This window comes from Nomascus leucogenys, chromosome 5, assembly GCF_006542625.1.
Source record: "Nomascus leucogenys isolate Asia chromosome 5, Asia_NLE_v1, whole genome shotgun sequence".
Taxonomy (NCBI): Eukaryota; Metazoa; Chordata; class Mammalia; order Primates; family Hylobatidae; genus Nomascus; species Nomascus leucogenys.
Genome location: NC_044385.1, coordinates 63,961,758 through 63,979,287, shown reverse-complemented (window position 1 = coordinate 63,979,287; position 17,530 = coordinate 63,961,758). Strand labels below are relative to the sequence as shown.

Sequence of the window (17,530 nt, the reverse complement as noted above, 5' to 3'; positions counted from 1 at the left end):
TATCTACAATTTTATCTATAGTCTGTACTTGCGCTTCAGTTTTACCTCTTCTAGTTGGTTCCCCTTGCATTTTGCCCCCCAAGTTTGATCTGTGAGATCAAAGTGGTTCTTGTTCAGAATTAGTGATATTACCACCTGAGCCTATGATCTGTCTCATCTCCATTTGCTCAGTAACTTTGTTCTAGAAATTTTCTCTGTGTGTGTGTGTGTGTGTGTGTGTGTGTGTGTGTGTGTGTGTTTTCTTTTGAGACAGGGTTTGCTCTGTTGCCCAGGCTGGAATATAGTGGCACAATCATAGCTCACTGCAACCTCGAACTCCTGGGCTTAAGTGATCTTCCTGCCTCAGCCTCCTAAGTAGCCAGGACTACAGATGTGCGCCACCATGACTGGCTGACTTTTAAATTTTAGTATTTTAGTAGATTTGAGGTCTTGTTATGTTGCTCAGGCTGGTCTCGAACTCCTGGGCTCAAGCAGTCCTCCCACCTCAGCCCCAAAATGCTAGGATTACAGGTATGAGCCATTGTGTCTGGCCTGAGGTTATTTTCTTAACTCTGCTATTTTCTTTGGCTTCAGCACAACCTGCCATATAGGAGGTGTTTAGAAAATATTAGTCGAATATAGCAGAATGATGAATTTTGAAGTCTTGAATTTTAGAGACCTGGGTATTCAACCTAGCTATGTGACTTGGGCAAGAGAGTTAGCATCTGTAAGCCAGAATTTCTTTTCTTTTCTTTTTTCTTTCTTTTTTTTTTTTCATTTTGAGACAGGGTCTCACTCTGTAGCTCAGGCTGGAGCGCAGGGGCACAATCATGGCTGGCTTCAGTCTCAAACTCCTGGCCTCAGATGATTCTCTTCTTCAGCCTCCTGAGTAGCTGGGACTACAGGCATGTGCCACCATGCCCGGCTAATGTTTGTATTTTTTGTAGAGATGGGGTTTTGTCATGTTGCCCAGGCTGGTCTCAAACTCCTGGGCTCAAGTGATCTGCGCACCTCAGCCTCCCAATGGTCACATTGCCTTCTCTTTTACTTGTTGTCTCCCTCTGCATGTCTTTTATAAGGGTACTTGTGAGTGCATTTGTGACCCACCCAGGTAATCCCATATAATCTCACTTGAAAATCCTTAATGTTAATCATATCTGCAAAGTCCCTTTTTCCATGTAAGGTAACATTTATAGGTTCCAGGAATTGGGACCTGATATCTTTGGTGACCTTTATTCAGCCTGCTACTGGTATATAAAGCACACAGAATAGTGCCTGGCAAAAAAAAGGATTTATGCTTTCCGGATAGGGTCAAGAAAGATTAAAATTTTCAGAAAGATTTAATTGTACAATTAATGGGAGCCAGAGAATATGAGAAAAGTGGGTTAAAAAAAGATGAGATGGCCAGGCACAATGGCCCATGCCTGTAATCCCAGCTCTTTGGGAGGCTGAGGCCGAGTTCAGGGGATCTCTTGAGCCTAGGAATTTTGAGACCAGCTAGGGCAACATAGTGAGACCTCGTCTCTACCAAAAATAAAAATAAAATTAGCCAGGTGTGGTGGCGATGACCTGTAGTCCCAAGTACTTGGAGGTGGGAGGATCGCCTTAACCTGGGAGGTCGAGGCTGTAGCGAGCCATGATCACAACACTGCACTCCAGCCTGGGTGACAGAACGAGACCCTGTCCTTCCCCACCCCCCAAAAAAGATGAGGTAAGGGAAAGGATTATAGCATGTGACTTTATATGATACAGTGAATAAATGGGATAAATGTATAATGAAGTAATTATTTTTTGTCAGATTTTGATTTTTTTTTTTTTCCTGTTCAGATGTGTGGGAGGATTTATCCATACTTTTAGTGTTAAGGTTTATGGAGTAAATAGTCTACCCCTGAAAGGAGGTGGTGGTGGTGGTAGGAATATATTGCATGTGATTACCATGAATATATTGCATATGATTAATTATCCAATAAAAATTGGATAATTGCCTGCCTTGTTATCCTGCAAAAGTTAACATGTAAACTATATGAAATGATTAATGAATGGATATCACATATTTTCCTGAATGTTAGACAAGAATCACTTCATTTAGAATAAAAATAAAATAAAAGTACCCTTTAAATCAATGGTTTCAGTTAGAGTAACATAAAAAGTCATACTGACATTTTAATTCTTTTTTCTATCTTCCTAACAGGTTCTTTGGCATGGACACAAGTTCAGTGGGAGGATTAGAATTGACTGATCAGACTCCTGTTTTATTAGGGAGTACGGCCATGGCAACTAGTCTCACGAATGTAGGAAACTCATTTAGTGGTCCAGCTAATCCTTTAGTGTCTAGATCTAATAAGTTTCAGAACTCGTCAGTGGAAGATGATGATGATGTTGTTTTTATCGAACCTGTACAACCTCCCACACCTTCTGTACCAGTGGTAACTGATCAAAGAACCATAACATTTACATCATCAAAAAATGAAGAATTACAAGGAAATGATTCCAAAATTACTCCTTCCTCAAAAGAGTTGGCATCTCAGAAGGGAAGTGTAAGTGAGACAATTGTCATTGATGATGAAGAGGACATGGAAACAAATCAAGGGCAAGAGAAAAATTCCTCCAATTTTATTGAACGAAGACCTCCTGAGACTAAAAACAGAACCAATGATGTGGATTTCTCCACTTCCAGTTTTTCAAGAAGTAAGGTAAATGCAGGAATGGGTAATAGTGGTATCACCACAGAACCAGACTCTGAAATTCAGATTGCTAATGTTACAACTTTAGAAACAGGTGTAAGCTCTGTGAATGATGGCCAATTAGAAAATACTGACGGGCGAGATATGAACTTAATGATTACACATGTAACATCACTGCAGAATACCAACTTGGGAGATGTCTCTAACGGACTGCAGTCAAGTAATTTTGGTGTTAATATACAAACATACACCCCATCTTTAACTTCACAGACCAAGACTGGAGTAGGACCTTTTAATCCTGGTAGAATGAATGTGGCAGGAGACGTTTTTCAGAATGGAGAATCTGCAACTCATCATAATCCTGGTAAGCAGTAAGAGATACTCTACTTCATGTAAATGAATTTAAACTTTTGACTGCTGCTGTGTTTATTGTAGTAACTGGTATTACCTTGTTTAATTTCATCATGTGAAATATGTTAATTATATTGAATTTTATCTTAAGTTTGGAATTTTAATAAGAATTGTAAAACCATGTATAGTATTTTTCTGTGGATTAATAGAAAGCTAATCATAAAGTAATTTTATATTTAAAGGATTTAAGAAAAAAATACTCTTCACATTCATCACCAAAGTCTGATAATTTGGCAGGGCACGGTGGCTCACACCTGTAATCCCAGCACTTTGGGAGGCCAAGGTGGGTGGATTGCCTGAGCCCGGGAGTTCGAGACCAGTCTAGGCAACATAGTGAGACGCCATCTGTAAATTTAAAAAGCAAAACAAACAAAAGAATGAAGTGTGATAATTTAATATCTTGTTTGTCATGTATTACTTTTTGCTAATAGAATTTTTACTAGTGTTTTAGTATATAAATTAGAGAACCAAAAGATTAATATAATAGCACACTTAAAGAACAGTGTAATATTGTACAGTAATTGCATTTAGATTTTTTTTTGAGATGGAGTCTTGCTGTGTCACCCAGGCTGGAGTGCAGTGGCGCGATCTTGGCTCACTGCAATTTCCGCCTCCTGTGTTCAAGCGATTCTCCTCCCTCAGCCTTCCAAGCAGCTGGGATTATAGGCGTCCACCACCACGCATGGCTAATTTTTGTATTTTGTATGGGGTTTTACCATGTTGGCCAGGCCAGGCTGGTCTCAAACTCCTGACCTCAGGTGATCTGCCCACCTCAGCCTCCCAGAGTGCTGGGATTACAGGTGTGAGCCACTGCACCTGGCCGCATTTAAATTTATTTCTGCTTTCCCTGTGCTTATGTAATTTAATTAATTAGTTAATTTTTTGGGACAGGGTGTCTCTCTGTCGCCCAGAGTGGAGTACAGTGGCACAGTCTCAGCTCACTGCAACCTCGACCTCTTGAGCGCAGGTGATCCTTCCTCCAGAGTAGCTGGGACCACAGCCTCCAGAGTAGCTGGGACCACAGGCGTGAGCCACCTTGCCTGGCTAGTTAAAAAAAAAAAAAAATTATTTGTAGTGATGGAGTCTCACTGTGTTGCCCTGGGCTCAAACATTCCTTCTGCCTTGGCCTCCTAAAGTACTGGGATTCTAGGTATGAGCCACCATGCCCAGCCATTTTATTTTTTATTAAGAGTTGGCTAAGGTTTTCTTTTATTTTTCTCACATTTGAAGAAAGCCAAACATCATCCTTTTTTTCTTTTCTAAAACTACTTTAAAGTTATGATTGACATGCAAAAGGCTGTGTATATTTAATGTATACAACTCGATAATGCTGCGTTTATTTTTGACCACGTATCTTTAGCTTTTAGTTAGCATTTTGCTACTTAAAAATTTTTTAAAATTATTTTTATTTTTCAAGGGCATAAATAAGCAATACTTTTTTTTCTTATTTATTTATTTATTGACAGAGTCCTGCTGTGTCGCCCAGGCTGGAGTGCAGTGGTGCAATCTGAGCTGACTGCAACCTCTGCCTCCCTAGTAGCTGGAATTACAAATGTGTGCCACCATGCCCGCTAATTTTTGTATTTTTAGTAGAGACGGGGTTTCACCATATTGGCCAGGTTGGTCTCGAACTCCTGGCCTCAAGTGATCCATCTGCCTTGGCCTCTCAAAGTTCTGGGATTACAGGTGTGAGCCACTGCACCCAGCCCCCCACCATTTTTTTTTTTTTTTTAAGGTTGATAGATGTCTTGACTATTTGAAATTGTTTTCTGTGAGCAGCCTTGTTCTGTGAAAACGTTAAAATATGGAAGTGATAAGAATTCTGTGCCAGCCTGGACAATATGGTGAAAAAATACAAAATACTGAAAATATGAGAAGTTAGCTAGACGTGGTGGTGCACACCTGTGGTCCCAGCTACTTGGGAGGCTGAGATGGGAGGATTCCTTGAGCCCCATAGGCAGAGGTTGCAATGAGCCGAGATTGCACCACTGTATTCCAGCCTGGGTGACAAAGTGAGACCCTGTCTCAAAAACAAAACGAACTCTGTGGCTTTTTCATGACATGTCTGTGGATGTCTCTCTCTCTTTAACCTCTCCTCCAATTCCTCTATGTGTGTGTGTGTCTATCTGCTTTTCTCTCTCACATACCTCTCTCTGACCCATTCTGTCATCATTTTAGGCTCATTATCCTAGGGATTGTGGAGAATAATGTGAAGTAACTAAAATCTAGGCAGTGTAGAATGCTCTATGAATTGCTAGTTATTTTTCTTATTTGTCGAGTAATGTCTGATGATTGAAGACTGCTTAGAAAATCTATAATTAAAAACAAGAGCTGGTGCCAAGCATGGTGGCTCATGCCTGTCATCCCAGCACTTTGGGAGACCAAGGCAGGAGGATCACTTGAGGTCAGGAGTTTCAGACCAGCCTCTGGGCAACAGAGCAAGACCTTGTCTCTACTAAGGATCAAAAAAACTAGCCAGGGCTGGTTGCGGTGGCTCAAGCCTGTAATCCCAGCATTTTGAGAGGCCAAGGTGGACTGATCATCTGAGGTCAGGAGTTTGAGACCAGCCTGGCCAACATCGTGAAACCCCTTCTTGACTAAAATACAAAAATTAGTCGGGCATGGTGGTGCATGCCAGCTGCTCGGGAGGCTGAGGCACGATAATTTGTTGAACCTGGGAGGCGGAGGTTGCAGTGAGCAGAGATTGCACCACTGCACTCCAGCCTGGGTGACAGAGTGAGATTCTGTCTCAAAAAACAAAACAAAACAAAAACAAAAAAAAAACTAGCCAGGCATGGTGGTGCACACCTGTAGCCTCAGCTACTTGGGAGGCTGAAGCTGGAAGGTCATTTTAAGTCTGGGAGATCAGGGCTGCAGTGAGCTATGATTGTGCCATTACATTCTAGCCCAGGCAGCAGAGTGAGACATTGTCTAAGAAAAATAGAGAGCTGAGCATGATGGTGTGGGGTGTGGAGCTGTTGAGATATGAGGATCCCTTGAGGCCGGGAATTGGAGACTGTAGTGCTGGTGCCTGTTAATAGCCAGCACACTCCAGCCTGTGCAACACAGTGAGACCCAATCATAGTCCTCCTGAGTAAAGATGACCACTATCAATGCTTTGGGTGGTTGTCTTTTAGTCTTTTTTTTGTATTTTGTTAACCTAGTGGAAATGCAGATCTGTGTAGTTTTGTTGTCTGTTTTTTCCTCCACTGCATTTTCTCATACCATTAACTATTTATATAAGTTTTAATGGCTGCACAATGGGTATTGATGTAACATTCCCATATTTGGCTTTTACATTGTTTCCCATATTTTGCTGTTGTAGGTTTATGATGAAATATTTGTTCACATTCCTGATTATTTCCTTAGAGTATATTCCTACAAGTGAAGTTACTGGGCTAAATGATATGATTACTCCCATGCCCCTAACGATTTTTGGTTTAAAAATACATACCTGGTATATAGTAGTGTTAAAATAAATATGCTCTTTTTTACTCAGTTTTGAAATTTCTTGTTACTTCTAAAAGTCCTTATAGGTAGGTAGAAGTGTGGGTATGTGTGTGTGGGTGTATGTGTGAGTTTGTATGAGCATTTTTAACTTACAGAAATATATTGTCATAATGCTTTTTAGAAAGCTCTTAGCAATTTATACTGTCATGAACTGTATGTTAGTCTTTCATTGTAAACTTGCCGCTTAAATAGTGCTCAAATTAGTTTTAAAATAGCTATCTTTTCTTTCTTATATGTAAAAACATAAAGAAAATAATGTTAAGTCTTACCACTGAGAATCAATTAATTAATGGTACATATAATTCTAACCTGAGATCATAGCATAGGTACAGTTTTGCAACCATTCCTGCCACTCCTTTTAATACCTAGCAGTAGATCTTGAAATTTTGTTCATGTCAATATATGAGTGTGAAATTTGTCTATTTTGTCTTTAGCTTGGTTCCAGTTTTTCCTACTTAGATAATTATTTTTAAGAATATTCTTGTGTATACATCTTGGGATACTTAATTCTTTAGGAATATTGCTGGATCAAAGAGACCGTATCATAAGAATTGTGTTCCTGTTTACTCAAACTCTGTAAACTCGTCATCAGAAAAACTGTACACAAAGAGACATATGAATTGGGTCTTGCGTTTATATGCTGATTTTATTTGTAATAGAGAATAATGGATGAAGAGCTATAAAATCTTGGCTATTTATATTGGTTCTTGGACTAATTGTTAATTGGGAAAATTCACCAGCTATCCTTTCATGAAATCCCTTGTATGAAATTGAAGGTTTAGACAAAATGATTAGGCCTTATCTATTCCTAAAAATTTTTTTGATGTTGGAGGAAATAAAAATGTAAAACTAGGGCAAATGTAAATTGAAAATAGAGAAGCACCATTCTTTTCAGTGTCAAGGCAGTAGATGCCCTAAAGTTTTGATAGGCTTCTTTAACTATGTATTCAAGTGATGAGTGTACAAAATAGAACACCCCGAGGAGCCAGTATTTGTGTGGGCAAGAGCTGTTTCTTTTAGATATGTTCAAGCATAATTTTTGATTGGAGGCCTTTTTTCCTTTCATAAGATGGAATTACCAGTTCTTCTAGTGACTTTCTTTCTCGTTGATTAGATTTTTACCCATTTATTGAAACTGGTCAGTTACTGTGATGATAGTTAAATAACAGAATTCCAGAATGCACTCTTTATTCTAATAAGTTTGGTGTGTTTTTGTTTTTGTTTTTCAAACTAAGGGGTATTAATACAGTCAGGTAAAATCTGAATAGCCCCTCGAAACCATTAGGTTGATGGACTGGGTCGGAACCAAAAAATCATCCTTTTTAAAGTTTTGGTAGTAAAGAAGTTTTCCCAAGCTCTGGTTATATTTTGTACTGCAAGGAAAATAATTTTTTTCCTGTGCAAGGGCAGCTTTTATGTATGGAAGTTCAAAATACAGGAGAAACTAGAAAGGAAAAAAAAATTTATGAGAGACCAGAGTAGTAGAAATTAGAAGTGATAACCTGAAAAGTTTCAAAATGAAGATAGGTTATGGTATTGGTGGTGCCATGAGAGGCCTGCAGAACAGCAACTAGTGCAGCAAACTGGAGACTTCTTACTAAGCACCAAAGAAGCTTAGCATGAAAGAGAAAAGATGTCCTCTAGCATTAATGGTTACCACACCTCAGTACTGTGCTGTGCTGAACCTTTGCAGTGGTAGAGGAATTTGACGTTGGATTGGTCAGAACAGGCATACCTCATTTTGTAGTGCTTTGTTTATTGCACTTCACAGATAATTGCATTTTACACAAATTGAAGGTTTGTGGCAACATTGAGCCGAGTAAGTCTTTTGGCATCACTCTTCCAACATCATGTGGTCAGTTCGTGTCTCTGTTTCACATTTTGGTAATTCTCACAATATTTCAGACCTTTTCATTATTATTATATCTGTTACAGTGATGTGTGATCAGTGATCTTTGATGTTACTATTGTAATTGTTTTGGATGCCACAAACCATACCCTAATTGATAAATGTTGTGTGTGTTCTAACTCTCCCTCTCCTTGCACCTGCCTATTCCTTGAGACACAGCAATATTTAGGTCAATTAATAGCCCTATAATGGTTGCAAGTATTCAAGTGAAAGAAAACCTTACATCTCTTGCTTTAAATCAAAAGTTAGCCCTGATTAGGCTTAGTGAGGAATGCATGTTGAAAAGCCTAGAAAGGCTGAGAGCTAGGCCTCTTGAACCAAACAGCCAAATTGTGAATGCAAAGGAAAAGTTCTTGAAGGAAATTAAGACTGCTGCTCCAGTCAGTGAACACAGGAATGATAACAAAGTGAAATAGCCCCCCCCCCCCCTTTTTTTTTTTTTTTTTTGGAGACAGGGTCTCACTCTCTCACCCAGTCTGGAGTGCAGTGGTTCGAACTTGGCTCACTGCAGCCTCTGCCTCACAGGCTCAAGAGATCCTCCCATCTCAGCCTCCCGAGTAGCTAGGACCATAAGAATGTGCCACCATGCCTGGTTAATTTTTAAAAAATATTTTTTGTGGAGACAGGGTTTCACTATGTCGCCCAGGCTGATCTCAAACTGCTCAAGCGATCCACCTGCCTCAGACCCCCAAAGTGCTGGGATTACAAGTGTGAGCCACCGTGCCCAGCCGCAAAGCAGCCTTATTGCTGATGTGGAGAAAGTTTAAGTGGTCTGGCTAGAAGATCAAACCAACTATGACATTCCCTTAAGCCAAAGCTTAATCCAGAGTTAGGCCCTAACTCTTTTTCAGTTTTATGAGAACTGAGAGAGAGAAGGAAACAGAAGAAAAGTTTGAAGCTAGTAAAGGTTGGTTCATGAGGTTTAAGGAAATAAGTCATCTCCATAACATAAACGTGCAAGGTGAAGCTGCAAGTGCTGACGTAGAAGTTGTAGCAAGTTTTCCAGAAGATCTAAGATAATTGATGTAGGTGGCAACATGAAACAGCGGATTTTCAGTGTAGACAAAACAGCTGATGGCTCTCTTGTTAGGGGTTAATATAGTTAGTGACTGTAAGTTGAAGCCAGTGCTCATTTACCATTCTGAAAATCGTAGGGTCCTTAAGAATGATGATAAATGTACTCTGCCTGTGCTTTATCAGTGGACCAACAAAGCCCAGATGACAACATGTGTGTTTACAGCATGGTTTACTGAATAGTTTAAACTAGTGTTGAGACCTTCTGCTCAGCAGAAATGATTCCTTTCAAAATATTACTGCCCAGTACACCTGGTCATCCAAGAGCTCTGATGGAGATGTACAAGGAGATGAGTGTTATTTTCATACCTGCTACCACAATATTCATTCCGTAGCCTGTGGATCAAGGAGTAATTTTGACTTTTAAGTATTACTGTTTAAGAAATACATTTTGTAAGGCTATAACTGCCATAGATAGTGATTCCTCTGATGGATCTAGGCAAAGTAAATTGAAAGCCTTCTGGAAAGGATTCGCCATTCTCAGTGCCCTTATGAACATTTGTAATTCATGGGAGAAGGCCAAAACAGCATTATTAACCAGAGTTTGGAAGAAGTTGATTTCAACTCTCATGAATGATGGTGAAGGGTTCAAGGCTTTAGTGGAGGAAGTAATTGTAGATGTGGTGGAAATAGCATGAGAACTAGAATTAGTAGTGGAACCTGAATGAGGCCGGGCATGGAGGCTCATGCCTATAATCCCAGCACTTTGGGTGACTGAGGCAAATGGATTGGTTGAGGCCAGGAGTTCAAGACCAGCCTGGCCAACATGGTGAAACCCTGTCTTTACTAAAAATATAAAAATTAGCTAGGTGTGGTGGTGCACACCTATAATCCCAGCTGCTTGGGAGACTGAGGCATGAGAATTGCTTGATCCCAGGAGGTGGAGGTTGCAGTGGGAGTGGGCCAAGACTGCACCACTGCACTCCAGCCTGGGCTACAGAGAGAGACTGTCTCAAAAGAAAAAAAAACAACAACAAAAGTAGAGCCTGAAGATGAGATTGAATTGCTGCAATCTCGTGATAAAACTTGCATAGATGAAGAGTTGCTTTTTATGGTTGAGCAAATAGAGTGGTTTCTTGAGATGCATCTATTCCTGGTGAAGATACTGTGAATGTTGTTGAAATGACAACAAAGGATTTAGAGTATTACATAAACTTATTTGATAAAGCAGTTGCAGGGGTTGAGAAGATTGACTCTGATTTTGAAAGAAGCTCTAGTGTGGGTAAACTGCTGTCAAACAGCAGAAGAGTTCATTGATGGGGTAAAGATCATTGTCTTATTTTAAGAAATTGCCACAGCCAACTGGCAGCCACCATCGTGATCAGTCAGCAGCTATCAGCATTGAGGCAGGGCCCTCCACCAGCAGAAAGATTACAGCTTGATGAAAGCTCACATGATTAGTATTTTTTTTGGCAATAAAGTATTTTTAAATTAAGATATGTAGATTTTTAAAAGATATAATACTATTGTACAATTAATAGACTAATTAATGTTATAGTGTAAGCATAACATTTTTTGTGAAACCAAAAAAGTTCCCGTGTCTTGCTTTATTGCAGTATTAGCTTTATTGCAGTGATCTGGAACTGAACCAGAAATATTTCTGAGATATGCCTGTATACATTGGTTTAATTCCATCATTTCTGTGTTAACACTCTTTCTATGAGATTATGTGTTACATTTAAAGGCCATGAAACTAAACATGTATATGGAAAAGCTGTTCTTAAAAATACGTCTTGGAAATAATTATAAACCTTATTAGACTTGCATTACATTTGTCAAAGATTCTAGTTAGGATTTTATTATTCTTTAATGTTGATGTATGTGTTCCTTGCCTAAAGTAATATTTTATAAATACGTGAATACTTCCTGCTTAATAACTAGTGACATTTTTAAATACTTCCTATATGCCAGTTATTATGCTTTATTATATGTCTTACCTCATTTAATGTTTACTATTAGCATGAGGTTGATACCATTTCAGGCGCTCTAAAGAGTTAAGTAGCTTCCCAATCTTGTAAGTGATGGAGCTGGAATGCGAACCATTCTTTTTTCTTTTAATTAATTTTTAAAAAATTGACAAAACTTGTGTATTTATTTATTGTGTACAACATGTTGCTTTGAAGTAGATATACATTGTGGGAATGGTTAGATTGAGCTCTGCGTTACCCGACATACCATTTTTTTGTGCTGAGAACACTTAAAATCTAATGTTAACTATTTTAAAGAATATAGTGCATTGTTACTGTGACATTCTTACTCCAAAACTTAGTGCTATATGCCTCTCTGCTATGTTGCTGTTCCGTTAACATCTTAAAATTGTACGCAATGGGAAGTTAATATTTCTCTGATAAATTTTATTATGTATAAACAAACACTTGTTTCATTACTCTTTTCTTGTGCATTTTGTTTTTAAGATTCTTGGATCTCCCAGTCAGCTTCATTTCCCCGTAATCAGAAACAACCAGGGGTGGACTCTTTATCACCAGTGGCCTCACTTCCTAAACAGATTTTCCAGCCTTCTGCCCAACAGCAGCCTACTAAACCAGTTAAAGTCACTTGTGCAAACTGCAAAAAACCTTTACAGAAGGGCCAGACAGCTTATCAACGAAAAGGATCAGCTCACCTCTTTTGTTCTACCACCTGCCTTTCTTCCTTCTCCCACAAGCCTGCTCCAAAGAAACTCTGTGTTATGTGTAAAAAGTAAGGTTTACCTTTCAACATAATTCCATATAGTCGAATTTTGGTGTTGTAAAATTTTAAGAAAAGTGAAACAGATTTGTAATACCTTTGGAAACTTCCCTATCAAGTCCAGGTGGCATATGGATAAAAGGCTTCCTGTTTGGATAGGCATTGGAGTTGATTTAGATAGGTCCTTATAATTAATTTTGTCTGTAATCCCCATTGGACTCCTTGATTTTGTAGCAATACATACTTATTTACATGATTAATGAGAAGAAATTAGTTCTTATTGTCAAAAATGCTAAGCAGTTAATGCGTGATTCTGTATTAAAATTGGTTAAATTTTACACTATCTTCAGATCAAGATTATAAAATTGGCAAGTCTTTGGATTTTATGTGTGTTTGTTTTGAACATTAAGTCATTAGAAATAGTATTTCAAGACTCAGGTACCAATTTTTAGCCAGCCTTAGAAAGACAGGATCCTCTCTTCTGCTGTTTTTTTCTTTTTCTTTTTTTTTTTCTTTTTCTTTTTCTTTTTTTTTTTTTAGGCAGAGTCTCACTCTGTAGCCCAGGCTGGCGTGCAATGGTGCGATCTCAGCTCACTGCAGCCTCTACCTTCTGGGTTCTCCACCTCCTGGGTATAAGCAATTATCCTGCCTCAGCCTCCCAAGTAGTTAGGATTACAGGCTTTTGCCACCATGCCCAGCTAATTTTTGTATTTTTAGTACAGATGAGGTTTCACCATGTTGTCCAGACTGGTCTTGAACTCCTGACCTCAGGTAATCTGCCCATCTCAGCCTCCCAAAGTGCTGGGGTTATAGGCGTGAGCCACCATGCCCAGCCCTCTTCTGTTTTTTTTTTTTATCTAGCTTCACTGGTTAAAAATAGCTGGAATATGGTGTGTTATATGCAAGGTAAAGCCTGGTGGCCTTTCTGTACCGTATCTTGGAGCAGCTCAGTTCTGTGAAGCTATATTTAGATCTTGAATTTTACAAAGAGCTTAGTGTTCTGTACATGTTTAATAAATTCAAATACTGAAACAATTGTTACACAGATTGCTTTGCAGTAGTAAACTTAAATACTACAGTGTAGGATCTTGAAAATCAGAATAAAAGAAAAACTTCAAAGGTCATCAGTATTGTCAATTTGTTTTGTTTTGTTTTGAGACGGATTCTTGCCCTGTCGCCCTGGCTGGAGTGCCGTGGCGCTGATCTCTGCTCACTGCAAGCTCCGCCTCCCAGGTTCACGCCGTTCTCCTGCCTCAGCCTCCTGAGTAGCTGGGGCTACAGGTGCTCGCCACCACGCCCGGCTAATTTTTTGTATTTTTAGTAGAGACGGGGTTTCACTGTGTTAACCAGGATGGTCTCGATCTCCTGACCTCGTGATCTGCCTGCCTCGGCCCCCCAAAGTGCTGGGATTACAGGCGTGAGCCACTGTGCTCAGCAGTATTGACATTTTCTAACATTTCTACTTACTGTTGGAGAGCCGTGTTAATAGTGGGTGAGGTTATTTGGGGATGGGGTGTGTGGGTATGTTTAAGTTCAGTTATCCCTCTAGAACATATACCATATTCCTATGACCCAGGTACCTCTTACTTTCTACTTATCCAGGGGAGGGAATTGAACAGGTTATACCTCAGTAAATTAATCCTTAACATTAATTCCATATAAATAATAACAGCTTTTCTTTTTTTAGTTTTCCCAATATTTGAAATCCTTTTTAGTGAATTTAAAGATAAATTGAGTAGTGGCAAAGATTTAATAGTATAAAATATTTTTGCTTCTCAAAAGTCTTTATTTCCAAACATTTTATTAAGAATGTCTAATAAATAAAAATGATTTATTAGATCCAAGAATGATGTTTGATTTGCAGGACTTAGTCTATAGAAATGAAAAATGTCACTTACAACTCTTATATTTGATTTCTTTTAAAATGGAATTTTAATATGTACCACTTATTTTTCAGAGATATAACTACAATGAAAGGAACCATTGTTGCTCAAGTGGATTCAAGTGAGTCCTTCCAGGAATTCTGTAGTACATCTTGTTTATCTCTCTATGAAGACAAACAGAATCCTACTAAAGGAGCTCTAAATAAATCAAGATGTACAATCTGTGGTAAACTAACTGAGGTTTGTATTTTTTTACCTTATCATTTAATTCTAACAAATAGGAATATTTTAAACTTCATTTAAGAACTATTAGATAATCTTTTATCAGTTCCTTAAAAATGAATATATATAAAGACTATCTTATAAATATCCTATTATGTAAGCTGATTCTCCCATAGGATCTTATCTTATAAATATCCTTTTATATAATCTGATTCTTGCAGAGGATGATTTCGGAAAAATCATTGTGTTAATTGCCTTTTTTTTCCCTGAGGTTGGGAGCACTCACAGACAAAACCATAGTGTTGAGGTCGATTTTTGTCTAGTAATATATTTATTTAAACAAGCGGGCAGACTACACAAGAAATACTACAAATAATTTTGCTGAGAAGTAGAACAATTGGAATATTTTTTGATAACCTCACATTATTAATATTGTGTTAAATAAAAAGTAATCTGTTTATATATGTCATTTGAATGATTTATAATGGTTCTCCCCTCCTCATTTTTCTAAAGAAATGTACTTTATTTATAGTTTTTAAAAATTGGTCTAAAGATTTTTAGTCTATGAAGTTTAATATCACCACTACCCAAACTTGGTTTTCTGTCATCTTCTGATACCTCTGGAGAAGTTTGTAGTGATGTCACTGATGCATTTTTTCTTTTTTCAGTGCCATACATGTGTTCCTGTGTGTATAAAAACAATTTAAATAATTATGAAAATGAGGCCAGGCTCAGTAGCTCACACCTATATAATCCTAGCACTTTGGGAAGCCAAGGTGGGAGGATCACTTGAGGCCAGGAGTTTGAAATCAGCCTGGGAAGCATAGTGGGACCTTATCTCTACCTAAAAGAAAAAATGTTAGTTAGGCATGGTTGTGTGTGTCTGTAGTCTCAGCTACTCCGGAGGCTGAGGTAGGAGGATTGCTTGAGCCCAGGAGATTTAGGCTGCAGTCAGCTTTGATGGTGCCACTGTACTTTAGCCTGGGTGATGAGTGAGACCCTGTCTTTAAAAAAAAAAAAAAAAAAAAAAAAAAAAAAAAGCATCATTTTTTCCTTTTCTCCAAACAAGCCTTATTGGGACATCTTTATTTCTGTTCAGAATGCATTAATATTTAGCTGCTTGTCAGATTGATCTGTTTTGTGAGATTTTGTTTATTTTTCTTTTAGATTCGCCATGAAGTCAGCTTTAAAAATATGACTCATAAGCTGTGCAGTGACCACTGCTTTAATAGATATAGAATGGCCAATGGTTTAATAATGAATTGCTGTGAACAGTGTGGAGAGTACTTGCCCAGTAAAGGTGCTGGAAATAATGTTCTGGTGATCGATGGTCAACAGAAAAGATTTTGCTGTCAAAGTTGTGTCAGTGAATACAAACAGGTAATTCATGTTCTAATCAAAATTGGGCATTCTTTAGAATGTGCTTGAAAGTGTTGTAATAATTTTACTCTAACAGTGTTTATTAACTGGATTTATCTTAGAATTTCATTTAATTCAATTATTGTTTTCATATCATGGAGCATACTGAATGCATATTGCTTTGTACCATTAAAGTTGAACCATCGTAAGTCAGGGACCATCTGTATTTATTCATTTGAGGTAGGTCATTTCCGTGATGGAGTTAAGTCTGGGTAAACCCGTTGTAAGTTGGAAATGTCTTAAAATGCACCTTTGACTTAGGTATTTTCAACTTATAATGGGTTTATCAGGATGTAACTCCATTCTTAGGGAACATCTGTGTATGTAGATTATTGGCAGTAAATTTAATATTTTATGTATAATGGTAAATGCTATCAGAATGATACCTCTTTTCAATTTATTTCCTTTTTGGGAGTTGGAGAGGGGCTGCAAATATTATTTTTCAAACTTTTAAAGCTCAGCTTTGAAGTGGTCATATTGTTTATATTTAAATTTTAAGGTTAATGTTGTTATAATTTTTTTTTTTTGAGACGGAGTTTCGCTCTTGTTTCCTAAGCTGGAGTGCATTGGCGTGATCTCAGCTCACTGCAGCCTCCGCCTCCCAGGTTCAAGCGATTGTCCTGCCTCAGCCTCCCAAGTAGCTTGGATTACAGGCATGCGCCACCATGCCTGGCTAATTTTTTGTATTTTTAGTAGAAACGGGGTTTCACCATGTTAGCCAGGCTGGTCTCGAACTCCTGACCCCAGGTGATCCACCTGCCTCGGCCTCCCAAAGTGCTGGGATTACAGGCGTGAGCCACTGCACCCGTCCAAGTTAATGTTATTTTAAGGACTTTTTGATTTCTAGTTTTATTCCATTGCTCATTGGAAAGATACTCTGTGTGATTTCAGTCTTCATAAATTTATTTGTTAAATGTTTTATCAGAAATTATTATTGCTTTAAAGATCTTTTTGCTGTCTGTGGAGAAGGTTATATGAACTTTCTCCCTCTTTAGTTTTTTTTTTTTTTTTTAAAAGGCAAGTCCCACTCTGTTGCCCAGGCTGGAGTGCATTGGCGTAATTTTGGCTCACTGCAACTTCCGCTTCCTGGGTTCAAGTGATTCTCCTGCCTCAGCCTCCTGAGTAGCTGGGATTACAGGCGTGCACCACCACGCTGAGCTGATTTTTGTATTTTTACTAGAGATGGGGATTCACCATGTTGGCCAGGCTGGTCTCACACTCCTGAGCTCAAGTGATCTGGGAGCTTCAGCCTCCCAAAGTGCTGGGATTACAGGCATGAGCTACCACGCCTGGCCTTAGATTTATTAAGGTGTGAGTTATATAGTAGTCCTTTCTCACGCAAAGTTTTGTTTTTTGTGGTTTCAATTACTCACAGTCAGCTGCAGTTTCCAAATAGGTGAGTAGACTACAATAAGATAATTTCAGAAAGTAATTAATTATAGGTGAGTAGACTACAGTAAGATAATTTGAGAGAGATTAATTATAACTAACTGTAATTGTTGTTGTTTTTTGTTTTGTTCTGAGACAGGGTCTTGCTCTGTTACCCAAGCTGGAGTGCAGTGGTGCAATCTCAGCTCACTGCAATCTCCTTTTCCTGGGTTCAAATGATTCTCCTTGCTTCAGCCTCCTGAGCGGCTGGGATTACAGGCACATGCCACCATGCCCAACTAATTTTTGTATTTTTAGTAGTGATTGGGTTTCACCATGTTGTCCATGCTGGTCTCAAACTCCTGACCTCAAGTGATTTGCCC

The 17,530-nt window shown here is 38.6% G+C and overlaps 1 protein-coding gene across 5 annotated transcripts in view; it reads left to right on the top strand.

Annotated features, from left to right (window-relative positions):
- Positions 1-17,530, top strand: part of ZMYM2 (zinc finger MYM-type containing 2) — a 134,349-nt gene that overhangs the window by 32,796 nt on the left and 84,023 nt on the right. For 3 of the 5 annotated variants that reach the window (XM_030813277.1, XM_030813278.1, XM_030813281.1), the window contains 4 exons: positions 2,171-3,027; positions 11,982-12,267; positions 14,213-14,378; positions 15,528-15,740. In XM_030813277.1, the coding sequence (XP_030669137.1) occupies positions 2,181-3,027; positions 11,982-12,267; positions 14,213-14,378; positions 15,528-15,740 (1,512 nt within the window). In that variant the 5' untranslated portion in view covers positions 2,171-2,180. The remainder of the gene's footprint in view (positions 1-2,170; positions 3,028-11,981; positions 12,268-14,212; positions 14,379-15,527; positions 15,741-17,530) is intronic. The other 2 variants (XM_030813280.1, XM_030813279.1) reach the window with 1 other exon arrangement.